Here is a 27,997-nt window from a genome sequence, read left to right as displayed (position 1 = left end):
GAAAGCAGGAAACAAATTTGTTTTCTAAACCAATAGTTCTGCAATTAGTCCAAAGTTTTGCAATCAAGCCTGCTGAGAATCTAGTCAAGTTATTTTTAGTGAATCCAAATTCTAGCAAGCACATTCTGTTCACCATGGCTTCAGTCACGAAATGCATTCTGTGAAAAACCCAGTTAAGGCTCACCTGGAACCCTGTGGCCCGTGAAGACGAAGGTTGACAAATTGATATGCATAACGCCTCAATGCTCGTACAAAAATTCATAGGAAACACAAAACACAATCAGATCTCTAACTTTGCTTACGTTGTAGAAACAACACATGAACAGGCTGTGGACCAGTGCAGCGTGAAGACATGAGTGATCATCTTTAAAAGTAGTAGAACACAAAAGTACTAAGAAGGTCCGGTGCAACATTAGACCACATAAATATCAATTAAGACTGATTTATTTGTAAATATAAAAGCTCAAGACAAACCCAAGCTATTACTTGACCCACTGTGGTACTAAAATAAACCCAAAGACGCAGATCTACTAGGTTTCCGGTGTATATACTTCTGCTAATTTACTTCGGAACAGTACAACACCAAATTAAAATACACAAGAAAAATCAAAAGGTTACACATTGCGATGTAGAAAAAAAACTCCATGTAACACACAAAGCTAAACAATAAGCAGATTGGTTGCCTCAAGTTTAAAAGAAAAAACAAAAAAAAAAAAAAACTGCAAATGCGTGAACATTTGGAAAAAGGTTCACCTTTAACAATGGATAATCTAGCTGCATATTGAGCCCATGAGGCTCCGCAAAAGGCCTGTACAAATTTATTTTCTCCATCCTAAAGTCATCCTAGAAAAAAAGTTTCACATTTTTTCCAAAGATAACCAAATTTAAAACTTTGTGTGAAACTTACATATTTTACTTTACCTGCCCAGCTTCAAGCATAAAAAAAAAAAAATAAACGGGCAAAATACTACAGCAAGCTGTATTTACAGAGAAACTCATAAAATGAAAAATGTGAAACTAGACAACCCTGCTGGCTTCAGTTTACAGATAATGAATAACAACCACTGAGATGAAGTATACAGCGAAGGTGGAGAACTCTTCCCTAGTACTCCATTAGTACTCCAACACCTGTTTGAAACTCTCCCAAAAACCCTGTCTGTCAAAGTACAGGAACCAGCCTCTATCGGATGAGAACACAAGTCAGACTGGTAACAGGACACCAACGCACAAGAATGAGGCCAATGTGTTGGGGTTTTACCAGATGAAATGACAACAACCAAAAAAAAAAAGAAAAAAAAAAAAAAAGATGAAAACGAGCTTAAGAGTTGAGACATTTCATCTATTAAAAAAAGCTAGTCACTTTTTTTGGATACATATTACCATAATTACTTTTAATTCAATCTCATTTAGTAAAGAACTTTGTAGCTTCTTCTAAAAAAACTGTACAAAGACAAAGGTCTGAAAGTACATTCAATATCTGTTAACGAGGTACTAGAAGAGGATTCCTTAGTCACAGGACAGCATTCACAGTAAAAGTGTGGTTATTCACAGAAACGGATCGCCTTTGGCCGGACTATTTGCAGGTGAGCCATGGCCTCCTTGGCAAGATCCTCACACTGCCCCAACGTTCACACAGCTCTTTGGTAGAGCTCTAGAAATCTGTGAGATCATCATGAGTCCACCAAGCCCACGAAACAAGACAGAGCGCAGAAGAGATGAGGAGCGGCAACTGAATGGCAAACCATCGCTGTCACGCAAATTCTAATTTTTCCAACTCATGAAGGGGGAAGGGAAAAAAAAAAAAAAAAATTGCTGTTAAGTGTGACCCCGCCCTTACCTGTTCCCACAATTACATGCTGTGTTATGAATTATAACGTTCTTCTGGGCTACTACAAATATGCTGTATCTTACCACTGCACAGGTTGCATAATGGGCCATAGTGCTCCTGTCCAGTTCATCCCTCAATCTGTATGTTGTTGGTGCACCTTTGTGAAAAAGGTGGAGAGGAGCACAACACACACATCCAGAAGCTTCAGATCATCTTACAGACCAGAAGCAGAGACCAAAACTGTGGAACTAACTCTGAATGCAAGCTTCTTTAACATACAAACTAATGTGTATTTGCTTTGAACATTTACACAAGTCACCTAATGTTCATGGCTGTGAGCAAACAATGTGTGCTACATTTAATAGATCAGCTCTTAACCCATTCAGTCTGTGTGAGCTGCAGAAAAAAGAAAATGCTTTCCTTTACATTCACCTGAATTTTAAGGGAGTCAAACCTCTAAAGCCTTCTTCCACCAGGTGGAACCTGTCTGCTAAAAATGACAGCAACAAACATTGCCCATCTAACAAAACTATGTATTCATTTTTTTTTGGTTTTTCTGTCTCTCAAAAAAAAAAAAAAAAAAAAAAAAAAAAAAAAAGTCTCAACCAATTTGGACAAAAGAATCCTGAAATAGCAGGTTCACAAACCTAGTGTAAGCAGGCATGAAAAAACCCTAATTTTGAGACCATCCTAGGTCCTATTAAACTGGAGGACATGACAAATGTTCACAGGGTACCACAGAACATGTTGAGCAGGGGATCCCTTCAAAGTTCTTTAGAACAGAGCAATCCTTTGCAGCTGGAACTACAATAAAACACACAGGCTTTTTCCATCATCTTGACTGCCACAGGAAGAATGTGAAAAAGATCCAAATTTAATCAAAACAATTTAAGCTTGTGAAACCCATAGCAACAAGACAAGTGCACATAGCATAGGTCAACAGGACTTGTGCTTCAGTACTTCACTACTTCAGTCTTTAGACGAATGTTCAGAATCTGTCCCAACTCCACGTTTAAGTTCTTAAGAAATACAAAAGATTTAAACTAATTCCAAACATGTTTAACCTGAAATGACTATATCTGGCTTGTCTGTGTATAGTACAGTGTTTTAACAGGAAAACAGATCATTCTGATTACTGCAATATTATAAAAACTAGAAATTAGCTTAAAACACATTACCTGATTTACAAATACAACAATTAACAGAACAGCTTGAGGAAACACTTAAGAGGTTCAAACACAAACCGGCCAAAAAACGGAAGGGGGGTGGGGGGGAGGAAACAGGGAAAACAAAAGTTATTGAATCCTTGAGACAAGAGTTATTGCTCATTACTGGGTCAGTAAGACAGACCAGGAACTAGTGGAGGAACTGAAAGCAGACTGGAAACAGAGACCAGGAGAGGTGCTCCATTCTGTGAGGCTGGATCAGATCAGGACAACAATGTCGGTGGGCCTGTGTCAAGGTGGAGGCTGAGATCGCGGGTTCATGGAAAGCCATGGCTGGCTACTACTGATCAGCTGGGAGGTCTCTGTCTGTCTCTGCCTTGGAGGGCTGGCCTGGTGATGGTGTGTGGGGAGGGCGGGACACTGGGGCGATGCCATGTGCTATGGGCATTGTTCCCGAAACTATTCCCTCCATGGTAGCACCTGCCACTGGCAGCCCACCTGCTGGTACCCCCACAAGGCCTGTCGGGAACCTAAAAAGGGAGAAAACTGGTCATGTGTCGGCACTTAAAATGCAGACCGTTACTACGACCTCAAACCCTGTACGTGATCTTCATGTCACCTGTACGTAGCACCTCCATTCAGCTCTGGGTGCACGGTGCTCGAGTCCATGCCTGGCCACTGAGGTGATGCCATCAAGTACTCTTTGTTCACACAGTTCTTCAGACTATCAGGGATGCGCCCTAGAAAGTTACAACAGTGCTAAGTCATGCATTCACCATTTTTTTTTCAATGAGCTTTTCAATATTATACATACATTTGAATCCAATAAACACTGCACCATTAAAAATCCAGGTACCACAGCCACCTGCACTAAAAGTATTGCTTAACTTGGCTGGTTAAATATACAGATATACAAAATGTGATAATTTCATATGCAGACTTATTTTCATTGCCCGTTGTGTAAATCATCAAGATTCAAATGTGAGATGTCAGAAATGTTTTAAAAACTTGACCACTTGCATTAACAAAAGACATCTGCAATGCTTATGAATTTTTCTTTGAATTCAGCTCTTTCAGGTAAAGTAATTTACAAGGTTAGGTTTGTGCAGTTAGCAACTTAATTATTTACCCATTTTGCAGGAGATAATTCTGAGTGGAGAAATCTGGGTCAAGAGTACTGCTGCAAAGCTGGATCTGAACCAGAAGCCTTCAGATTACATGGCAAAGGCTTTAACCTCTATGCTCTAACCACTATGCTTCTCACTGTCACATTTTGATACTAAGAGAAAGAAAATACTGAAACTCTTATGAAAGCATATTTTTAAAAGAGAATTCTTAAAGAGGGATGATATTTTTCAAACAGCAAATTGGCTGTTTGAGGGGCACATAATATCTACTGTAGAATATGTATGTAAACGCCCAGCAACACAAAAAGTATACTCTTAGTACCTGTGATGGCCCGGCGCACCTCCCTGGCAGCCTCCTCCCGAGCCTCAATGGAAGCCTGCTCGCTGTACCAGGATGTGTGCGGAGTACAGATGAGATTTGGGGCGTCTTTCAAAGCGCTCTGAGAGAAGCTGAAGGAAGAGAGAATATGCAGAAGCTGTCATACAGTGGCAGACAGCACAAACTTTATGTGCACATGTATGACCAGTAGTTGTTTATACTGAAAATGACACAGCAAAGCTTGTGCTTCTTTAACTGAAGTTTAGATCTGAGAAAGGAGAGCTGTGGGTGCGTATAACCACACATACACAAACAACACACACCTGAGCATCTTTAACTGATGTTACAAACTAAATCTATAAAAAAAAAAAAAAAAAAATGCAAAACAAGGAAAATTATAAAAAAGTTTTTACATTTAGTATAACTGCACAATACATACAGCTCTGCTCAAGGATTACACCTTAAAAACTTCTGGCAAGCTAACTTGTTAAAGACGACAAACAGTTGTGGAAGCTGCAGAGGCGGACCTGAACGGCTCTATCTCATGGACATCCAAGGCAGCGCCTCGTATCCGGCCCTCTTTCAAGGCCTGTGCCAGTGCCTTCTCATCCACTAGTCCTCCTCTCGCTGTATTAACCAGGAAAGCGCCTTGACGCATCTGTAACAGGTGACAGAGTAAAAATAAGGGTTAGGCAGTTCTGGCTTGTCAGTCAGTTCACAGACATCCATGCCCAAGTGAGGCTTCCATCAGATGCAGCCCTTCACACCTGCTTGATGGTGAAGTCATTGATAAGGTGATGGTTGTGCTCATTCAGGCTACAGTGCAGGGACACGCAGTCTGAGTGGATGAGCAAGTCCTGCAGTGTTGCCATGCGCTGCAGGCCCAGTGAGCGCTCCACACCATCCGGCAGGTAGGGGTCATAGAAGAGCACATTGAATCCAAAGGCCTTGGCCCGAAGGGCCACCGCCTGACCCACACGTCCTGTGGCAACAGGCAGACCAAGATATTTCAGAGGCAATCTACTACTCAAATTAGGAAGCTTTGTAGCTTTCTGGTAACATCTACCCAACTCACCCAAGCCAATTATGCCCAGCGTCTCCCCTCGGATCCGTGCTGCCCCACCAGCCACCTCGCGAATCTGCTCCACCCCGCAGGCACGTGTTCCCTCACGGAGAGCCTGGTGCATCCATGTCACCCGCCGGTACAAGTTGAGAATCATACAGATCGCAGTGTCAGCAGTCTCCTCAATCGACGACGATGGAACATTGCACACGGCAATGCCTAGATAGAAAGAACAAGAGACAACTGAGATCAGGAATGGGAGGGAGAGACTGAAACTGGGTGACTGAACAAACCGCCTAAATGAGACAGATGCTGTTAAAACTGCTCACCTAGTTCAGCTGCTGCCTTAATGTCCACATTGTCAAACCCACTGCCAATTCGTACAATGACTCGCAGACCCTTGAATTTGTCAAGATCATCACGTGTCAGGGTGATAGTGTGGTACATCAGCGCAGCCACTGCCTCATTCAGCACCTATAGTGACAATAACAGACATGACAGTCAAATGCCACTTTGTAGTCATCGCTTGCTGTGAAACAATTCCAGTTCTGCTTTGGGGTTAAGTGTATTTGGGGTTCTGCAAGGGCCAGAAAGAAAGGGTGGGCAGGGAACCACCTTCTCATGTATCTCCTGAGTGGACTGGGCATCGCAGAATGCCACGGTGGCAACATCTTTCAGGATGGGCATCTCCACGGTACAGTCCCGTCCATCGAGTAGGGCCACCAGTGGACGTGGGTGCATCGGTCCATTCAGGATCGGTGGACGTATGCCTAGCAGGAAATCAACAAATCAGTACATTATACAGACAACGCACAGCGATGTCAGCATTCTTACTGAGTGCCACCACATCATTCCATCCTAAACTATAATATACCTTATGTGCATCCAAATGCTCCTCAGTGCAAAATGTAACTATCTAAAAGCATCTTATGCACACTTATAATGATGCAAATGTGTTAAATTTGACTCATCACCATCCATTTTTGTGCTTTGATGTTATAGTTGGAAATGGACACAAAACCTGTCTGCATTTTACTTATATACCACTTGTGATGCTATTAAGATTACTTTAAACAATGTAGAAATGGCTGTCGCCAAACTGCTAGCATATCAATTGATCATACGACATAGAACAATATTAAGTTAAAAAAGCCATTTCAGGGAATCATAATCTACTGGGTGTGATGCACACAATTCCACATCCATAATGCAAAAATATGCTGTGCCAGAATTACAGAAATTACCCTCGAAGGCTGTGAAAAAATATACTCAAGTACCCAACATGTAACATCTTACTGCAAGCAGCTAAAACATAAGTTAACACTTAAAAATCCAAATTTAATGTGTGCTCCTCCAGCAAGTAGTGACTTCTTATATTAAACTGTTTAACTAGATGTCTCTGTGATTAAGGAAATAAGTAACAATGTAGCGCTGGGTGGCTAACAAATGGATGAAGTAATGCCATAGTGACAAAAGCAGGACTTTCACATGGGGAGCAAAACATTGCACATTGCCCGGAGACAGCAGAGATCACAAAACATGCTGAATCTTTGTATAATTCAAGATATCAGCTATGAACAGTGATGGAGATTAATCAGGTTCACTGTGAATGGGATAATGGTGAATTCGCTTCCACTACCTGCAGTTCTTCCCAAAAAAACCAATAATAAACATAACGCAAAATTCACAGTGTAACTACAAATTTTATTATGTTCTAAGAGGTAGGGTAAGGAAACAAATGGACAAAGGCAGAGGCATGCAGCAAAGCAGGGTTTGTAGGGCACACTTCATGTGCTCCGAGATGCCTGCTGGACCGTTTGTGCGAGGCATGTCGAACGCGTGTGTGCAGCCATGCAAACAATGCCATTCATTCGGTAGTCATTTATTCTCCTCCTTTGCCTGCTGCTGGCGTAAGCATGCACCCTAGAGGGGTCTGGGAAGGGGGGCTATATATTGCTGCAGCACCAGTTTATCCAACACACACGCACAATTCCTTGAGCAGCTCCAAGGACACCGAGAAAATGGACCCGGAAACGGGAAGAAAAAAAATGGTGTGGTGGATGCGTCCCACTTCCTCCCCAATGCCTTAAACCTTCTGTTACGGAGACAAAAGACAAAGGGCTTTCGGTTTTCTAACCTTGCATGTTGCAGTCTGGTGTCTTCTCCCCGTCCACTTACAGTGAGAGTCAAAAGTGCCCCTGCCTGGAACAGCCTCAGCTACTGCACATACCCTCCCCCACCCGGCTGCTCCAATCAGATACAAAGCCTATTCATCCTCAGCCAACCAACACTAACCTTGTTAGCATAAGGAACTGGGGTTGGTGCCGTACGCTGGATGTGATTTCCCTGTTGTTTTTTAAAGAGGATACGCTGCAACTGCCTACATTCAATCCACTTCAATTAACACTATCTGTGTAAAACCTTGCCTGTATTTTATAGACATCTTTCTTTGTACATTGAAAAAGATGCAAATTCCTTATTATAGGAAAATTATTCCTCATCTATCTCTTACTATATATATATATATAGAGATATATATTTATTTACACTGGTACAATTCACAAACAAGCCAATTCCAAAAAGTTAACCATAATTCATTTGAATATTACTGTTATTTAAATCTCGTCATAATTGTAATTAAATCAAAGAAACAAAAACATTGATATGACAGCTAGACGCATGAGATAAAGCATGCATTAAATAAAGCCTTCAGTTTCAAGGCAAACAAACCAAAAAAGTACCACACACTAGACAAAGTGGAAATATGTTCATTCAACGTGCAATGTGGGGGAAAATATACTGCGCTACAGTAACATTCTGGATTTAAAATAAAAATGTATAAATAGGGTAACATTCCCAAAACTACTAAAACCATGTTTACCCATTAAGGGAACCAATGAAATACTTTTTTGTGGAGCTGAAGATAAACAGCAATTAAAGTATGTGTCATGCTAAAACATTTCCAAGTATTATTAATGGTAGGCTATTACAAAACATTATGTACCTGTACTATATATCTGAACCTCCTTCAGTAAAACAAATGATAGAAGTTGCCTTGGACAAAAGAGTAAACTACAGAAATACATAATTTTAAAATGAAACTTTTTACATTTTCATAGTACACCTTCAGAAAATAGAAGCCAAAATATTTTTCACACTGAGAAGCTGCATTTTTTAACCTTCTGCCACAGATCACAAGTAGAATACTACAGTATCTCTAAAGGGGTAATCTGACTTTCCCTGGAGTCAAAAATCCCTTAGGCAATTTGAAAATTGTGTCACCGTAGTGCAACCACAATATCTACAAATTAACATGGCCAAGAAAAACCATGGTTAGTTTACAGCTGCCATCAATATCAGGACCAATGCACTGGACTTCTGCGCAAAGTAAATTCTTTTCTGCCAAGCTTGAATATCCTGGTAGAGGTTAACTTATCAAGTTCATTAACTTTACAAGTAATAACACGGAATTTGATTCAGTTACGAGCAACTTCAACTAACATAAGGGTTCTTTTTATCAAAACGTGACACACTATATTCTTCATAATGCTACTGCATTCCATAAATATTAGATCTGAATAGATGCTGACAAATACTTGCTTCCTCAAAACACAAATTAGTCAAAAGGAGGGTTCTTGCAAGTTCTTAGGTTTGCAAACATTCATTTACACCAGTGTGACACAGTCAGCAGCTGAAAGCCAGGCAACTTTTTATCTTCAAAATTTGACTCTTCAAAAGTTTCAAATACATCTATCCCACGTTTAATGCACCTACTCCAGCGATGAACATTGATGCATCAAGTGGAAAGTAAGAAACTAGGTTTACTTAAGAATCATGTCTGCAGCTATGTCTCTTTTTTCTTAATGTAAATTATACTTTCGCCAAGATGTATGTCGCTTTAGAGAAAAGTGTCTGCTAAATGAATAAAAGTAAACACATTCCATTTCTGCTTAACTGACATCCAATTAATGGAAATTCACTTGGTCCATGGAATGTAGGACAGGAAATACCATGTTCCAGTATACATTTACACTTCATTAGGGACCAAAAAAAAAAAAAGCTGCTCAGCAATTAAAAAAAAAAGCACATGGTATCTAGTGTAATACACACCATAGCTACATCAAAATCCAATTCAAACTATCTCATGTTCAGATGAAGCAGTTCAGGACAATCCACTCAGTTGTACAATTGAGATAATCTATATCATTGTAGAGTCCTTTAACAAATTCAGATGTGAGGTTGACCTGCCCTGCAGTAATACACATTAAAAAAATAATGGTTTTGGTTACCTGCTCTTCAAAACAGAATTCAGTTGAAATGCAACATGTCCTAATCAAAAAAGATTTCAGAGCACCTCAGAACAACACTTCTTGATGCTCATAAGAAGAAAAGGGTTACTAAAGTATTTCTGAAGACTTTCACTGGCTTCCATCAGGTCGTTTTACTAAAATAAGAAATTCAGCACCTTTGCTATTTTCTGTAGAAGTGGGCACCCTACAAAAATCAGAACAAGGGAACGCTCAGGACTCAAAAACAAGCAACTGACATCCCTCTCAAGTTTGCCAAAGACCACCTGGACGTCCCACAGCAATACTAGCAAATTGCTCTGTAAACAAATGACAACTTGAACATTTTGGTAAATGTAGACAGAGTAAACAGAGAAAACAAAACACTGATTAACAACACTAATTCCTCATCCTAACTGTGAAGCATGGTGGACGGAGTGTATTGTTGTGGGGCTGCTTTGCTGCTTCAGGGTCTGAGCAGCTCGCCATCATAGAGAGAGCAATGAATTCTAAGTTGTCAGGAAATTTTTCGGAAAAGCATTAGTGCGTCTCTGATCCAAAACTCAGAAGAAGCTGGCTCATGAGACAAGGATCCAAAACACAGGAATAATTCAGAATGACTCAAACAGAACAGATTCCATATTTTAAAACGGCCAAGTCAGAATCCTGACCTCAACCCCATTGAAATAAAATGTGATCTGAACTAGGCCTGGCAAAACTTTGAATTAAGTCAAACAGTTATGATTAAAGGAATGGGACAAAATTCCTCCTAATCACTGTACAGGTCTGATCAGCAGCTACAGAAAGCTCTTGAGTGAGGTTACTGCCAATTAAGAAGGTTCCCTTATTTACAAAATATAAGGGTACACATTCTTTCTCCAACAATGACCTTGAGTGTTTCAACCATTTGTTCAATGACAATACGGCAACATAAAACGCTGGTTGTTTGTTAAATCATGTATTTATTACTACTTTGATGAAGATCAGATCACATTTAGAAGCCATTCATACAAAATTCAGATAAAGTTTGTGAGCCCCTGGAATTTTCTCACAATTCCATCGATTTGTATTGGCCTCAATTGCTACCATCAGACAGAACAGAGTCCGGCACGATCAACTTACTAAACTATACTAAATCTGCCTTCTTCCAATAGGAAGAGAATATCATTTAAAGAGCAACAACATTATGTAACACTGACAATGGTACTGATGATCATTGCTGCCTCAATTACACAATGACATGTGCTTAACAGTTACTTGAAATCAGGGGCAAAGTGTAGTGTAGTGGTTAGGGCTGTCTAGGGGTACCCAATTTGTATCCCTCTTCCAGCTGGAGTACCCTTGAACACAGCACATATTCAGGAGAGTAAATACTCTACTCTAGTGGTATGATGCAGTCTAGGAATGCATCGTAAACAAACTAACAAATCAATTTACCCATATATGTGACATTCATTAAACAAATAACTTAGAGGCAGTGTGTATTTTTTTTAACCATAAAAATCATGGGAGTCATTGGAATAGCTATGAATTAAATTCGATCTACCATGACTTCAACAGTTCCCTATATAGCTTTTTAATCTTGACAGAGGGTTAGGCTTTGTGTTGTATAGCCAGTTTATCTTGCTCACAAGTTGCTGAGCAAGTGGACGAGACTACTTTACTGAAGAAACAGTACCACGATGGTTAGCACCAGAGCATTTTAGCTGTAAAACAAATTAAACCTCCCCTAACAGCACCACTAAAGACAAAAAATGACTTAAACCATTATACTTTTCTAAGCAACTGGCTAATAATGACATTGAAATGAAAAGGTTAAAGCACCTCCACTTCACTCCTGCACCTATATGGATATAGGTGGTTGAATCATATACTCACCAGTGAATATTCTCTCACCATTTTAATATTTTACCAAGTTAATTTGACTGCACTTGTAATGTCCCTGGGTAAAACTACTTTATAACTGGTTTTCCACTGAACTCTGAATTTAAGCGCACACATATGATTATTTCAAAACTTCAGTATCACGTTGTACTACTACATTTTTCATTTCAGGTATGCAAGTGGGAATGCAGTAACTGTACAGGTATTAAAGGACTTTGAGTTTTTAGTTTTTCCAGATGCCAGCAAAAGTATGTCAGCTACCTGAATGGATTTTTAATCTTAAATTCAAAGACAACTAGCAGTTGCCTTTGCATTTTTAAGTTACCGATGAATAGTATACATTGTCTCCACCTTTGAAAAAACACCACCTCTCCTGCAAGAACTTTAAGGGACTCTGCAAACATTAAATGTGACCCCCCAACAACAAGGACTGACTTGATGGTTCTCCTGTGATGTGATTGTTTCTCTCCTTTTTTTTTTTTTTTTAATAACAGTGTCATTTATGTAAGACATTACATAAGCTCGTTCTCCGAGTGCGAGCAACTGACCTTCGCAGATGCGGTCAAGTCTCTGTCGCTTCACTTTGTGTTTATCCATAAGAGCCATACACCGGTGGTCTTCGCACTGTCCCGCACAGCCAGGCACCCACCACAGCACTGACCACTAGATAATGGGCACCGCTGCAGCTCCCCAGGACCACAGACCAACTAGAACCAACCTGCAGAGACAGGGAAACAGGGATGTGCAGCCTTCCTTGGGATCACCGTGCACACAAACAACAGGAAGTAAACAGGAAGTCATTAGTCAATCAGTTGAAGAACAAGAAGGACGGTGTAGCGCAGCGGGAAACAGTGGAGTCCCTGCTCGGGCCCTCCCCACACGGCACACTGTGTGTGGGCACCGGCGGCGGGGGGCCACGAGCCCTCCTTCCGGCTTCCCAATCATGATGATCCCAACAACAACCGCCCCCCCGGCCCCCCTCGCCAACTGTCAGCTACCTCCAGTCGTCACCCTTCCGCACGTAAACCCGCCGGCGTTACGGTTAGCTACTTTTAAGAAGCCTCGCGAATATCGGAATAGGGAAGAAAAAAAAAACAAACTTGAGAACACGCTGCCTGCTTCGCGCGGGGTGAAGTGGCGCAGCGGCGCGCGCTAACCCGAGCAGAGCAAGCTGCTCGCTCCAGCAGCGGCTCGCGCTGGAGCGAAACAACAAAGGGAATACGTTCAAACTGGGGCTGAACTACGTTGAAGAGCTCGCCAGAGTGGGGACGGGGGCTGGGGGGTGACTGAAAGCGCTGGGAAGCGGCAGCCGAGGGACACTCGTCTCGACTCGCTCGGTTTCTGCGAGGTTCGGGTAGGTTAGTTAGTAGTTAGCTACTAGCCGCAGCTTAGCTAAGTCACTTTTCTCCAGAGAACTACGAGGGAAGTCGATCCGCTTCAGAGCCTTTTTCTATTTTTTCTTTTTTTTTTTTTACCCACCCGACCGAGGTCCGGCCACGCTTAGCGCTCGCTCCTCCTCGCTCTCTACCTTTTTTAATAACTTCTTTAGCTCGCGGTGAACGGGGGTCGCCGTGTGCGCGCTCCGCAGCCCGCCCTCTCTTTTATGGACACTACAGGAGAAAAGTGAAAAGAAGAGGAAACCGTTGCTTCGCGGAGGTCAAGCGGCCGCTGACGAGTTTGTCCCGGAAAGCAGAGGAGCTCCCGCGAGCCGCCTGAACGCGGGATGGTGGTGCGCCCCGCGCGGCCGACCGCGGTACTGCATCCGGGGCCATGTTGGTGCGCGCGACGTGGAACCGCGAAGGGAAACACGTGTGTTTCGTGCGAGGAGCGACACTGTAGACTACGGGGCAGTGGGGATTTGCTCGTATCAGTCTTATTTAAAGTCGCACAGATGGCCGTAAATCGCCGTCCACCGTCAGTCACCATAAAATATTTGTACATTTATAAGTTTGGCTGACGCTTTCCTCCAAAACGACTTACAAGAATTATTTACCCAGCTGGGTAATTTTACTGGAGTAATTAGGGTAAGTACCTTGCACAAGGTACTAGGGATGGGACTCAAACCCACAACCTTTGGGTCCAAAGGCAGTAGTTCTAATCACTACAGTACCTCCATAGAAATGGGTGGAAAAATAAAGAACTTAATAAATAATAACCACATAATGGATAAATGTTTTGCTATGCAACATGTCTAGTTTATTCTGCATATATTATTTCTAATGTTCCAAGGGTTAGGGTTAGTTGTATTATTTCAAAACTTGTGTAGCATATCAGCCAACAGGCAGTGTCATGGTTAGAGCTGCCTGTAGAACCAAAGGTCATGGGCTCAAATCCCACCACCAGCTGCAGTACCCTTGGCCTTGAGCAAAGTGCTTACCCTAAATTGTTTCATTAAATCTACCCAACTATACAAATGGGGGGAATAATTCTTGTTAGATTAAGAATGGAAGCTGCTTTAGCAAAAAGCATCATGTAAGTAAATAAATACAACTCATCTCAGTTTGGGGAGGCAGTGGTACAAGAGGCTTGCCTCGGGCCTGCTCGGGGTGCCTTGCGATGGACTGCCGTCCTCTCTGGGGTGTGTCTCCTTGTGCCCTGTGTTGCAACCCTGCTTGGGACAAGCAATTGTAGACTGTGTGTGTGTGTGATCTTGGCTTAATATAAAGGGTTGGTATATTTTGTGGGTACCCAAATAAGTCGTTACTGTTACTGGACATGCTGTAATTTATTAGCATTTCAGCTGTTTTACACTTAAGTGTGACTTGACTGTGAACTCAGCTGATCTCCAGGTGCTGATAAATAAAAAAAATTACTATTTTGCCTAGAGCCAATATTATACCTTCTATAATAAACCTGGTATCCTGGGCAATTTTGACACTGGTGTGATACCCACCTCAGATGGCTGAAGGCCTTGTGAAAAGTAAGTGATTCTGCAAAACATGGAGAAACATGGAATGCAACCATGTCACTCATCCTCACCTCTTCTCAGTTAACGTGAATTTTTTTCCGAACTCTCAGCAACACTATGTCAGTTCTTGAGAAGAAGCAACTGGATTTTAAATTTAGGCTGTAAAATGTTAGAAAAAATGACCAAAAAAAGGCATGAAATAAAAATTGCAACATTTTCCAGAGAAACTTGTCACACAGCACGTTTTCTTTCCTTGTAAAATAATCTGCAATAAACTTTATTTTTACACAAACTGCAATTTTGAAACACATTTAAAAAAAAATATCTAAAAAGACACCAACAGTCCACTCTATCTCCTAACTGGCATCTTGACAGACAAAAAATAAAAAAATAACTTATTTGTTTTAACAAAACGACCACTGTACAATACAATATTACATTGTGCCCTCGGAATACAACGGCAGATTCCATTTTAATTCATTTCATGTAACTTTTCAAATACAGTGCATTAATTATCCGTTTCTATTTTTTTTCCAGAAAAAAATGAGGTCATACAGATTAAGAAAACATCAGAAAATATCAAATAACCCATAGAACAGCTATAGTTTTATTTTGTAGTTTTTTTTTTTTTGGAAAAAAAAAAAATCCGGCATTCTGTTAAGGCTTATGTTGACTCCCAAAGATTTTTTTTGAAGATGTTAGAAAAAACTGCAGAAAAGAACATGTGCGATGTAGTACTGCTTTTTGCATTTACATCTGAAGGAAAAGGAAATCTGTATCAAATCCTTGCTACGAAAAAGAGAAAGAACTCCAAATCACACAATTAGGAGAAAGAGAAAAAGAGAGGAGAAGGGTCAGTGGCTAGCGGTATGAGGCTACTACAGTCTGCCTTAAAGTCTGGGGGGGATGGGGATGGGGTTGGGGGGTTGGGGTGCAGCAGAAGACACCAAACCCACAGAATGGGAACATGTGGCATCTTCACCAATGAGGTTATTAAGCCTTCTGGTAACTGACCTCAGGTCCCGGAATGAACTCCATTCGAGGAACGGCGATTGCGGCATTCATTCATCTCGGCTGTGTTGTCACTTTCGTCACTGCTATTGTCAGGTAATTACAAACCCCGCTCGGGTTGCCGGGGGCCGGGGGCCGGGGAGAGGGCAGCCGATTTCCTGAGAGCCCTTCCGATGGAGGGGGCGGGCAGAGGCAGGGCGCCGGATGCTGTCGAAGAAAAAAAAAACGCACGTCCTCGTCGACGACGTTAATTCTCTTCTATGAGGGTCAAATCCAGTTCCGTACAATCCCTCTCGAAGACGCTCGGCTGCCCTCCTTCTCGGTCACCTTTTGCCTCCTCTTCCTCCTCCTCCTCCTCCTCCTCCTCTTCTTCCTCCTCCTCCTCCTCGCTCTCGCTCAGAGGTCCGATGCTCGTCCGCCCGAGCCCTTCGGCTGGGGAAAAGGAGCCGCGGAAGTCCCTGAAGAAGGGTTCCATGCCCATACAAGCCTCCTCGCCGTAGCCGAGCCTCCCCTGCTCCAGAAAGCACAGTGGGTCGCTGTTTCGAGTCTGCAGGGAAAAGAGGAGACAGCTCTGCTCACTTTCTCACTTGTGGTTTGGACACTGATGGTTGGATGGTGCAAGGGGGTGCGGTGGTGCAGTGGGTTGGACCGGGTCCTGCTCTCCGGTGGGTCTGGGGTTTGAGTCCCACTTGGGGTGCCTTGTGACAGACTGGCGTCCTGTCCTGGGTGTGTCCCATCCCCTTTCCAGCCTTACGCCCTGAGTTCCTGGGGTAGGCTCCGGTTTGCCATGACCCTGTCTGGGACGAGCTGTTCAGAAAGTGTGTGTGTGTGTGTGTGTGTGTGTGTGTGTGTGTGGACAGCTACTGGATGCTGCAAAGTGGGACCCGTTAATAGCCCTTTCACTGCGAGAATCAACTGTCCTACCATTTATTACGGATACCCTGAACACGCTAAAAACAGCATTTGGAAAGAACTAGAATGTAGAGTATTCAACTTCCTGATTGAGTCAAAGTCGGCACGGTGGCCAGGTTTTGCGAGAGGACGCAGGTCCAATCCTCACTCAGTCTGCATGGGATTTGTATGCCCTCCCTGTGTCTGAAGGGTTTCCAGCGGGTGCTCTGGTTTCCTCCCGCAACCCAAAGACATACAGTTCAGGTGGATTGATGACTCTAAAGTCACCCATAGTGTGAGAGTGTGAGAGACAGTGTGTTCCACTGATCATTAGTGTCAGTCACCTTGGTGAATAAAGTATGTGGGCTGATATCAATACATAGCATTCACTGGAAGTCGCTTTGGAAAAAAGCATCTGTTAAATAAATAAATGCAAATGAAGTGCTGTTACACTGTTTGAAAACGTGGCAGTGTGTCACTGCTATTTCCAGGAGGCAACATTTCTGCTACAATCAGGTTCCCGTTTGGCAGCTCACTTTTCATTCCACTACCCAGACAGAATCCCACACCAGGTAAGATTATCTAAATATATAAGCAGACAATAAATAAGAACTGTTTTTAATGTGAGAGAGAGTTACATTATCTTGCTGTTTAAAACGTTCAGTTTGGGGAGTTTAGTTCCCTCAGCCCTCACATAATGGACCCCATATAATGAAGCACTGCTAGAAAATATATGAAAATATTCACTCTTTTCCATAGAACAGGCTTGTTATATAGTACAACAGCATTTCATCTGATCAGTCATTTTACTTCCACAATGGGACTCCCCCCCCCAAAAAAAAAATCTCATATCAGATATTTTTAAACAGAAACAGACACTTGCTGTTTCAAAACCCAAAGTTCTTCGTCCTCACTGGTGTCAGTGTGACTATTCCCTGTCACTTTATAACAAAACTAACTTTATATTTCCGAGTTCCGACCTCACTGTCTCAACCGATCACAAACATCGATTAAGGCAAATATAAATCACAAGTGAAACTGCAGATTCGGCATTATAATTAATTCATTTAGCTTTTGCTTTTCTCCAAAGTGACTTACAATATTAAATTGGTTACAAATATTTAAACATAGATATATCAGGGTAATTTTTACAGTATAAATTCAGGGACAGTATCTTTCTCAATGGTACCTCAGTAAGAGTAAAACAGGGTAGAGCAGCTGGTGGCATAGGGCTTAAAGCTGTTGCCTTTGGACCCAACAGTCACAGGTTTGAATCCCCCTCCAACGGTAGTACCCTTGAGCAAAGTACTTATTCTAAAGCGCTCCAGTAAAATTACCCAGTTGTACAAATGGTTAAATAACTGTTGGTACTTTAACATTATAAGTTGCTTTGGAGAAAAGTCTCCGCTAAATAAAAGCAAGCAAATTAAAGGGTGTCTTATGCATCCGAATTGGTGCGCAGAAGTGTAGTACACCGTGGGCCTCTACAGGAGGCACTATGCCCAATAAAATCTGGGAATAATAATGCTTCACCCATCTTTTCAGCACCTCCACAGATCCATCTTTTCAGCGGAGTGTCAAGAGCAAGGCCGCAGCTACAGGGAGCCTTTCGACAAAAGCGGTTGGACGGTTGAAAGACGCGAAAGACAAGAGCCTTCTTGCGGAGCTTTACGAACGGGAGCAGCTGTATGCAAAGCTTATGTAAATTTGTGCGTGTGTGTGTGCGTGCGCGCGCGCTACTCCCGATTTACCCCAGAGAACATGCTGTATCCCGCTGCACACTGGCTCTTTAGGTCAGGAAACAAGGCACGATGGTGTAAAACAGAGGAACTGTTGGACAGACAGCTCGTTTACGGCAGGAACTAGTAGTACCGCGCTTTCGTTACCCTCGGATCGGACCGTACCGCAGCCGGCCGACGAACGCCGTGCTTGGCAGCATGGCATGATTTCGGTTTTCCGCTCTCAGAAACTTGGGTTTCAACACGACACGAGGTGGGGATTCTTGATATTTTAACAGACAGTTTAAAGAAAAGTTGTGTGTTGGGGCCTTAATCAATAAATTTGTACATTTATTCATTTAGCTGATACTTTTTTCCAAAGACACTTATAATCTTAAGATACTTACAGTTATTTACCCCTTTATGCAGCTGGTTAATTTCTTCTCACTGGAGCAGCTTTAGAATACGCACATTGCTCAAGGGAACTACATCTAGAAAAAGGGATTTGAACCTGCAACCTTTGGATTCAAAAGCAGTGCCGCTAACTACTAAGCTACTGGCTATCCCAGCTTATAGTTCTTATTAAGGTCTTGAGTGTGGAGTGGAAGAGCATTAATGATTCTTCAGTGTTCAGTTTGCTCATGGCAGCATTTCCATTTGTTGATCTAGTTATGATGTGCAAAATTTGTTTAACATAAGGTAAAATTCCAGGTTGCTGATGAAGCCAGGTTAACGGAGTCAAAAGGTCGCAGGTTCAAATCCCAACTCCAGCTGTAATACTCTTGAGCAAGTCACTAAGCCTAAATTGCTCCAGTAAAAATTATCCAGCTGTATGAATGAGTAAATTATAAGTAGCTTTAGAGAAAAGTGTCAGATAAATGAAATTTAAATATAAATATCACTCCAGAGTGATAAGAGTCAACAAGAGTAGTACAGGTAACACGGTGGCACAGCAAGGAGCGCTGCTGTCTCGAGATGACATGGGTTCGATCCCCATTCAGACTACGTGGAGTTTGCGTGTTCTCCCCATGTCTGTGTGGGTTTCCTCCCACAGTCCAAAGACATGCTGTTCATGTTCACCCATAGTGTGTGTGTGACAGAGGGTGTGTGTGTGTGTTCCACTGATTTATGGATGAGTGACCCAGTGTAAGTAGTGTATCTAGCAGTGTAAGTCACCGCGGTGAATAAGGTGTGTGGGCTGATAACACTACATAGAGTTCATTGGAAGTTGCCTTGGAGAAGAGTGTCTGATAAATAAATAAATGTGAACAGAGCTGTGACCCTGCAATGAAGAGACCAAGATTCAAATCCCACTTCCAGCTGCAGTACTCTTGATCCAGGTACTTTCCCTGAACTGCACACAGGCGCACGCACACACACACACACACACACACACACACAGTTGGAAATCGCTTGTCCCAAGTGGGGTTGCGGTGAACCAGAGCCTAACCTGGCAACACAGGGCACAGGGCCAGAGGGGGAGGGGACACACCCAGGACAGGACGCCAGCCCGTTGCAAGGCACGCCAAGTGGGGCTCGAACCCTAGACCCACCAGAAAGTAGGACCCGGCCAAACCCGCTGCGCCACTGTGCCCCTTGCCCCAGTTGTATCAATGGGTAAATAGTTGTATCTAGCTTTGTGTACAAACCTCACTTGGGAAAATAACGAGTCAAATGGAAAAAAAAAAAACTATTAAAAACAAATGTTTTCCGCCTTTCTCCTACAAGCCCACATGCATCCCTCCTCTCACCTGTGTCATCTTGCTGAAGTCCAGCTCGGGGCGCGCGCACGGCCGGGTCTCCGGGTCTCGGCGGCGCTTCAGGCCCGGTTTGCGCAGGAGGAGGTCGCAGGGCTGCGAGTGGCAGCGCGGGTGCTGAGGCGGCGTGGCCCGCCGGAGAGAGCACGGTGTGCTGCAGGCCGACGATGGCGAGTGGGGCATGCACACCGGCTGAGCGACGGGCTGCGGCAGAGCGGGCGGCTGGGGCAGGAAGCGAGCTGCAGCCTCCAGGATTTGCACGGGGGACAACGAGAAGCGCCGCTGAGCAGCTGGGGGCGCGCAGAAGGCCGAGGGTGAGGAAGAGCAGGAGTAGGGAGTGGGGAAGAAGCAGCAGCAGTTGCTGCCGCTGCCCCCAGCAGAGTCAGCAGGGTCCCAGGGGAAGCCCCATGGTAGAGGGGAGTCGGGGGAGAGCGCCAGGCTGTAGAATGTGGGACTGGAAGAGGAGTGCAGAGAGGACCTGGGCGATGAACGCAGCGGGCACGAGCCCCCCGCACATTCCCCGCTCTGGCATCGCCGCTTCACTGGCGTCCAGATCTTGGAGGCGCTTGGCCTCCAGGTGTAGCGGCAGTGCGCCAGGTCCTCGGGCACAGACAGCGAGCGGCAGTGGCGCTTGGATGGCGGCGGGGGAGGTGGAGGTGCTGGGGGCACCGGCGGCACCGCGTGAGCGCCAGCCACGGGAAGGGCCGTGACTGGAGGGCTAGGGGCCGGGAGCTGGTGTAAGCCATCCCTCTCGGGGAGGGAGGCTGCTGCGGGGCCCAGGGGTACTGGGTTGGGTGGGAAGCTGGAGCTCAGCACACCCTGAACACTCGACTTGGGAGGAGGGCACAGCTGCCAATAGCTGCTTTCTGTAAAGAACAAGGGAAAAATAGACATGAAACGGGCATTAGCTGAAAGCATACTCAAGTTAGCAAATAACTCAAACTGACATTAAAAATAAAATTAACATTAGTTTGGAACTGTGAGATGGATTCTTGGTTTATGTCCTTAAAACTCCATCGAAAATATGATGGTAAGTCAAAAAGTATCTGACAGTAACAGAGGACTGGTACTGTTGTGGTTGCAGCTGCTGCCGTTGGCCCTAAAGGTCACAGGTTCGAACCCTACCTCCAGCTGTAGTACCCTTGAGTAAGGTATTTACCCTAAATTGCTCCAATAAAAATGACCCAGCTGTTTAAATGGGCAAGTATGTCTGCAGCATTCGACACTATAAATCACCAGATTCTACTCTCCTCTCTTAACCAGCTTGGGATCAAAGGTGCGGCACTAAGATGGTTTGAGTCCTACCTCTCTGACAGATCCTATCAAGTGGTCTGGCGGAGCTCTCGTTCTTCTCCTCTGCCTCTCTCAAGCGGTGTTCTGCAGGGCTCGGTACTGGGTCCTCTTCTTTTCTCCATCTACACCTCCTCCCTCAGTCCGGTCAGAGCTTCCCATGGTTTCAAATACCACTGCTAAGCTGATGATACCCAGCTCTTCCTCTCCTTTCCACCTGGTGCGTCAGACATCTCCGTGCGCATTGCTGCCTGCCTGTCGGACATCTCTTCATGGATTTATGATCACCACCTCCAACTCAACCTCTCCAAAACAGAGATCCTTCACCTCCCAGCTGGCCTGTCCTCCCGTCACGACCTCTCGATCAAACTGGACAACTCACTCATTTCGCCTAGCTCCTTTGCTAAGAGTCTGGGAGTAACGACTGATGCGAGTCTGTCATTCTCTCAACAGATTGAAGCCACAACCCGGTCCTGCAGATACATCCTGCATAATATTTGTAGGATCCGTCCCTACCTCACCATTGACTCCGCCCAACTACTTGTCCAGGCCATGGTGACTTCCCATCTGGACTACTGCAACTCTCTTCTGTGTGGCCTTCCTGCTAATGCCATCAAATCTCTGCAGCTTCTACAAAATGCTGCTGCACAAGTTGTGCTTGATTTGCCAAAGCACTCCCATGTATCTCCTCTACTCATTTCTCTGCACTGGCTTCCTATAGCTGCCTGGATCAAATTCAAGACTCTGGTTATTGTCTACAAATGCATCAATAGAACTGCTCCCAGCTATTTCCAGGACTTGATCAACCGGTACACCCCAGCCAGGCCCCTTTGCTAATCTACTTCTGCTCTCTTGGTGGTCCTGCACACAAAAGGCAAAACTCGGAGATTCTCGGTTCTGGGTTCGTTGTGGTGGAATGACCTTCCCCTGTCACTCAGAACTGCAGAAACTCTGTCTGTTTTCAAGAAGGGTCTGAAAACCCACCCTTTCCAGATCCACTTTGCCCAAGATCTCTTCAGATCATCTATGGCGTAACTGTTCACGCATCGTAACTCCAGAAGCATCCCCAGATACAACCTTTATTCAGCCATTACTGTGGTATTGTACTGCTCATTTGTGTATCTTATAATATTTAATACAAAAATAAATTAAAAAATATCCTGTGTCTTATGCACTCACTTGAACGATGAACCTCAGTGCAGCAAGCGGTAGGAAACAAACTAGGTTTGCTTAAGACTTTCATGTCTGCAGCTACGTCTCCTTCTCTCAATGTAATGCATAAATTGTACTTTTACTGAGATGTACGTCGCTTTGGACAAAAGTGTCTGCTAAATGAATAAATGTAAATGTAAATATTTCTAAGTCGCTTTGTGTAAAAGCATTAAATAAAAGTACATCATGTCTTTAATAATACCTTTTAGTAAACATTACTGCGGATACTTCTTGACTTACCTTGTACCTGTTGAAATCAGCGCTTTCCAGTGAAGTGTGTGTAAGGTTTAAATGTGCAGGAAAAACGTAGAAACGAAAACTTTATTTCCAAATGTACTTTAACTTAAGGCAGAAAAAGCCAAGCCGTATCAGGGCAGGTGAAAGCTCACCTGGCATCAATCCATGCGTGGGCCTGCAGTTTCCGGGGGAGTGAGATTCCTCCGTGGACTAAAACACAGACACTAAGTAAGTGGTCAGAAGACAGAGGCCAACAAGTAAAACCATCAAAAACTGCCAAGGTGGTTGACAGCTGACTGACAGCTAAAGGGGATCTCCCCTGTACAATGCAAATACCTGGTAACTTTCCATCCTCATACTTAGTTCTTCTAACACTGCATAGAAGTTACTGTACTTGAGTAAATTTTAGGATGTTTTCCATACATTATATGCTAGCAGAGTGAACTGAATGCAATAGGAGCTGGAGGCAATAAAACATCTTCTCATTCCTGTAGAAAACACACATTACTGTACTGTAATGGAAACGATGTTTAACTGCGAACCCCCAATATCAAATTACACTATTTTTGGAGAGTACTGTATATTTTAAAGGGTTGTAGTGGGCTGGAATCATATCGGCTAGGTTGCATACTCAGGTGACACCTTTTTTTTTTACGTACACCCAGGTGGGACCCACTTCAGCCTCCTGAATAGCATGAATTCGACAAGACGGTTCTGGACACATTCCACAAGGTTCTCGGTCTACACTGACTTAACATCTTCACACCTTTTCTGCAGATGTTTTGGAACCATATTTATTCTGCTAATTTCATGTTCCACCTCATCCCAAAGATGCTCTATTGGCTTGAGAGGTGGGCACTGTGTAGACCACTGGAGTAAAGACACTGTAGTGTTTGTGGAACCATCCCGAGATGCTGTGTGATTTGTGACAACCCACAGTATCCTGCTGAGGTATCAGTCTAATTGTCCAGGGAGAGATACATCTGGTCAGTAAAAATGTTTTGGTACTTTGTGGCATTCAAATGATGTGCATTTGATACTAAAAAATTTCATGTGCCATAAAGACATCCCCACAGCATGACCCCACCACCACCAGTCTGTACCGCTTGACACCAGGCAAAATGGGTCCATGTATTCATTCTTTTTATGCTGCATGTGGCCTGGAAATTCATCTTATTCAGAGCTCTACGTACATCAAGGCTCGACGAGATGTGCATTCACAGATGGCTTTCAACACACAACTGTGGCCATAATCTGTTATACTGGCACTTGTAGCCTTCCTGTTAGCGATAACGGGTCTGCTTGTTGTCCTCAGACCTCATTCTCCTCTGACCTCCCTCATTAACAAGATGTTTTCACCCACAGAAGTGCCACTGAGTGGATGTTTTGGTTGATGGCACCATTCTTTGTACACTCTAGACAAAATCCAGGAGGGTGGCAGAGATGATGGAACCAATGCAGCTCGCACCAACAATCACGCCATGTTCAAAGTAATTTAGATGCCATTTGTTGTCCATTCTGATGTTCAGTGGAACAGTCACTGGATCTCTTGACCTTGTCTGCATGCTTTATATGCTGAGTCACAACAGACACACTGACTGTGAAAGCAAGCTGTATGTAAAAACACCCAGGTGTACCTAATAAAGTGGCGAGCGAATCTGTACTGGTTCAATATTTTCTTCCAAAACTACTTTTATAATAATAAAAGACAATAACTTCAGCATAAAAAATATGAAAGCACTCTTGCAACTTCTGATTTTGAGTTAAAATAAAAAGCCCTCTGTGGATCCAGTGACATGTCTGCGGGAATAAAGTGTTTCACAGCGAGACATGGTCACAAATAAGGAGCGACTTACTTGTGAAACAACATGTGTCAGGGATCATTTGTATATATGATATGTGCAGAAATAGTGAAAAAAGGAAGTCTAAAAATATGAACCAAGAGAGACAAACTCACCAGACTGGGAGAGAAAGCCCTGTGGTTGCTTTGGCTGTCCAGACTCTGGTTCTTCTGTTCAGTGATGACTGTTACCATGGCAAGGTGCAGCAGAATGGGGAAGGGGGAGGTGGGGAATCATGCGTCCCTCCGTCTGTCCGTAAGCACGGAACTGGCTCTGGTTCCACAACAGCCCTCAGCAGACCAGGCTGCCCCACCGAGCCTCACCAACACTTTTTAATCACTGCCATCAAAGTACCTGGAAGACAAAGACACATATGTCACACTGGCATAGAGACTGGGTCAAAAAGTACTTCGGAGCCCTCTACTAAAATGTGCTTCATGCTTTAAGTTCATCACCATCACTTCTTTAGATGGGAAACACATAGCAGCAACCCTTTGATTAAAAAAAAAGGCCAAGCCATGGTTAAGGTCCTTCAGCAAAGGATACGTAAATTCATTATTTATAAGTCCCTCTCTAACGTAGGGTCATGGTAGTCCGGAGTCTATCCCGGTACAGGTCACGAGGCAGGGTCCACCATGGATGGGATGTCGGTCCATCACAGGGCAAGTGTACACAATTGATCAAGAGAAGCCTATACTCACATTTTAAGAGTGTATTAACTGACCCATCAATACATTTACTCAAATATACATAACTATCTATTTACTTGATACTTTTCTCCTGTGGGTAAATATCTTTCTCAAGGCTACTGCAGCAGAAACAGGTTTTGAATCTGTGTCCTCTAAATACAAGGCAGGAGCTCAAACCACTATGGTACCTGCTGTTTGGACCAATTTTTTCCCCAGGATCATATAAACAACATCCCAGGTTTGTGCATTTCTCATTCTGCCAGGATTATTTAGAAAGCACTATTAGAAAAGCATATTATTTTAAACAGATGGAATTTGGGTGTCATAGCCTCTTTGACCTGCCAATGTAGCAGCAATTACAAGCCATGAATATGATAGAGAATAATACAATTTTATTGGCTTTAAGCAAGTTAAAGACTAAATATTTTAAATGTATATTAATCATGTGATGGATTTCCTAAAACCAAGGACCACACACATGAACTACCACTATCTCATCAATTTCTTCTTGTTTACAGTATTTTTGGGTTTTTTATTAAGGGAAATGAGCAAACTGGAAAGTCCCTTGAAGATAACTTATTAACAACCGAAAACTATAAGGTCATGACCCCAACACTGAACTGGTTGTAAATAAAACCCCTGCACTTTAACCCCCTGCCTTCTGAAACCCTTTAGTCCTGTAACCCATCCAATAGCTCCCGTACCATCCTGCGTCACTGTACCACCTAAGTCAGGTCTGCAGCTGAGGAAATAATAATAATAATAAAACATTCCCACAGATATCAAGAACATCTGATACAAAACATTTAATTAGGCCTCTGACAACAGCTTAGAAAGAGGATTTTCTAATACCCTGTTGCTGATAGATAGATAGATAGATAATTTTTTCCACCCCTAAAATGTAACACATTCCACATCTCCAGGATGCTACTTTGTACATCTTTCTCAGTTGAGCTGTTCTAATAGAACCTATACTCATCATGTTATCTATTAATTATTATTATATCAGCTATTTCATAACAAAAGCTTCTGCTTAAAAAAACCCCACTACCTGAAAAAAATATATATATTTTTAACAATGTTCATTACATAAACGGTAGGCCCGAATGAAATCGCCCGGAATTAATGAGTCCTTTTTCTCTCGGTTACCTTAGTAACGACACCGGGCGGGAGACGGGAAAAGGGGGCGAAGCGAAGCGAAGGGACGGCGGATCGTAAATACAGTGTGTATAAAAACCGTGCGTGGAAAACACACACAGAGTCAGGCGTCGATGCCGTACAGCCGACATGCCAAGTGTCGCCATGTTCTCGTGTTAACGCCGACACACACACACACACACGCAGAGGCACATACACACTATACCGAAGCCGGAGCGCAGCTCGCTGGCCGCACAAATATGGTTCGCTAATCATAGCGAGGTGTTTGTGTCAATAACGGGCTATTTTTAGCAGGCGCGCCGGGCTCCTCGCTCCCACTCCACTCCTGCTCGCACACACAGACATAACATAACACACACACATACATATATATATATATTATATATATATATATACGATGTACAAAATACACACAATTATTATTTATACACACGCACGTTCGTCTAATTATAATAATTCCATTTTGAGTGCGCTCCCTTTGTACCTGTAGAAAAAAAATAAACTGCGCCGCAGGTAGGCAGTAGTATTTCCTGAAAAAATCCCCATATCTGCATTCTTCTTAATAATAGAGCAGTGTTGCGTTATTTGTAACGGTGTACCTGTGCTGTGCGGCCAGCGCGCGCCTTGTTGTTATGTTTGGTTACAATGAATCCAGCATCGGCGTATAAACATCATGATCATGTCCCGCGCGCAGCCCGTTCGCACCGCTCCCCCTCACGGCGCGAGTTCACACGCACGAGATCGCCACGCCACGGCATTATTGCCTCGCTGTAGTTACCTGGCGCAAGGGTGTCCTTTGTAGCGGCGATGAGCGCGGGGCTGCGCTGTCGGGCCTGGACGGGCGCTCTGACAGCGCTGGTGCGCCAGCGGCTTAGCGAGGGACGGACCAACTGGGAGGTGCAGCCGCGATACACACACACAGCGACAAGGCGACACACTTTCCCCCTACTCGCACCTCTGCGCGCGCCCTCGCGAAATAAACACGCCAAGTACTGTACTTCACTTTGGTGCGTCTATCATTGTCTCTTTTTTTTTCCTCCTTTTTCTTTGTTAATCTCTCGCGGTGCTCTTGAATTCCGTCGTCCGCGAAAACACGCTGCTGTGCTGGTTCGCCCGTTAGCGACTGGAATTCATAAACACATCGTAGGTGTACATGGGGGTGGGTGTCCGATATAATGACCGGCTCGCCTTTAATTATTTATTGGCATCTTCGTAGCGATACGTATTTTTTTCCTCAATGTTAATAAGCCGTCGTACAAAAATAATTCCAGCGCTCTGTGGACAATTAAGGAGAGAATTAGAACACTGGGAAATGTAGTTCTGCGGAAAAAAAAAAAAAAAAAAAAAAAATGCACTGTGCATGCGCCAGGCAGACCTTGCCCCGCTAGAATGAAGTCACCTTATAAATGGCACAAGACGGAGGTCATCGTAGCGCGGACCACCCCTACCCCCCCGCCGACATACGTTCAAAAATCCACTTAACTGTTCAGTAAACCTCATTTTCCTTTTAGTTAAAATTAAGTGCAGTTAGTCTGAAAGGGGACCTCAGCTTCCCCCCCCTTCTCCATTACTACCCAAACAAAATTAACCTAAAGATTTAACACTCAAAGAC

The 27,997-nt window shown here is 43.6% G+C and overlaps 2 protein-coding genes across 4 annotated transcripts; both read right to left on the bottom strand.

Annotated features, from left to right (window-relative positions):
* Nucleotides 1-2,542: 2,542 nt before the first annotated feature.
* Nucleotides 2,543-13,525, bottom strand: LOC108934203 (C-terminal-binding protein 1-like). 3 transcript variants are annotated; one of them, XM_018751758.2, is made up of 10 exons: nucleotides 13,153-13,525; nucleotides 12,222-12,391; nucleotides 6,119-6,273; nucleotides 5,833-5,977; nucleotides 5,516-5,722; nucleotides 5,208-5,422; nucleotides 4,968-5,098; nucleotides 4,444-4,571; nucleotides 3,614-3,734; nucleotides 2,543-3,524 (listed from the first exon to the last, which is right to left on the bottom strand). In XM_018751758.2, the coding sequence occupies exons 2-10, from the start codon at nucleotides 12,277-12,279 to the stop codon at nucleotides 3,335-3,337; spliced, it is 1,350 nt and encodes a 449-aa protein (XP_018607274.1). In that variant the 5' UTR covers nucleotides 12,280-12,391; nucleotides 13,153-13,525; the 3' UTR covers nucleotides 2,543-3,334. The 3 variants fall into 3 exon arrangements, with proteins under 3 accessions (XP_018607274.1, XP_018607275.1, XP_018607276.1); XM_018751759.2 differs by having other exon boundaries at nucleotides 12,222-12,393; nucleotides 13,205-13,524; XM_018751760.2 differs by lacking the exons at nucleotides 12,222-12,391; nucleotides 13,153-13,525 and adding an exon at nucleotides 7,641-7,796.
* A 2,195-nt stretch (nucleotides 13,526-15,720) lies between these two features.
* fam53c (family with sequence similarity 53 member C) lies at nucleotides 15,721-27,409 on the bottom strand. Its single transcript, XM_029250821.1, has 5 exons — nucleotides 27,164-27,409; nucleotides 24,655-24,892; nucleotides 22,850-22,907; nucleotides 19,953-20,824; nucleotides 15,721-16,139 (listed from the first exon to the last, which is right to left on the bottom strand). The coding sequence occupies exons 2-5, from the start codon at nucleotides 24,730-24,732 to the stop codon at nucleotides 15,840-15,842; spliced, it is 1,308 nt and encodes a 435-aa protein (XP_029106654.1). The 5' UTR covers nucleotides 24,733-24,892; nucleotides 27,164-27,409; the 3' UTR covers nucleotides 15,721-15,839.
* Nucleotides 27,410-27,997: the final 588 nt, after the last annotated feature.

This window comes from Scleropages formosus, chromosome 4 (genome assembly GCF_900964775.1).
Source record: "Scleropages formosus chromosome 4, fSclFor1.1, whole genome shotgun sequence".
Lineage (NCBI taxonomy): Eukaryota > Metazoa > Chordata > Actinopteri > Osteoglossiformes > Osteoglossidae > Scleropages > Scleropages formosus.
Note: the sequence above shows the minus strand (reverse complement) of the source record. Positions and strands in the feature narration are given on the sequence as shown.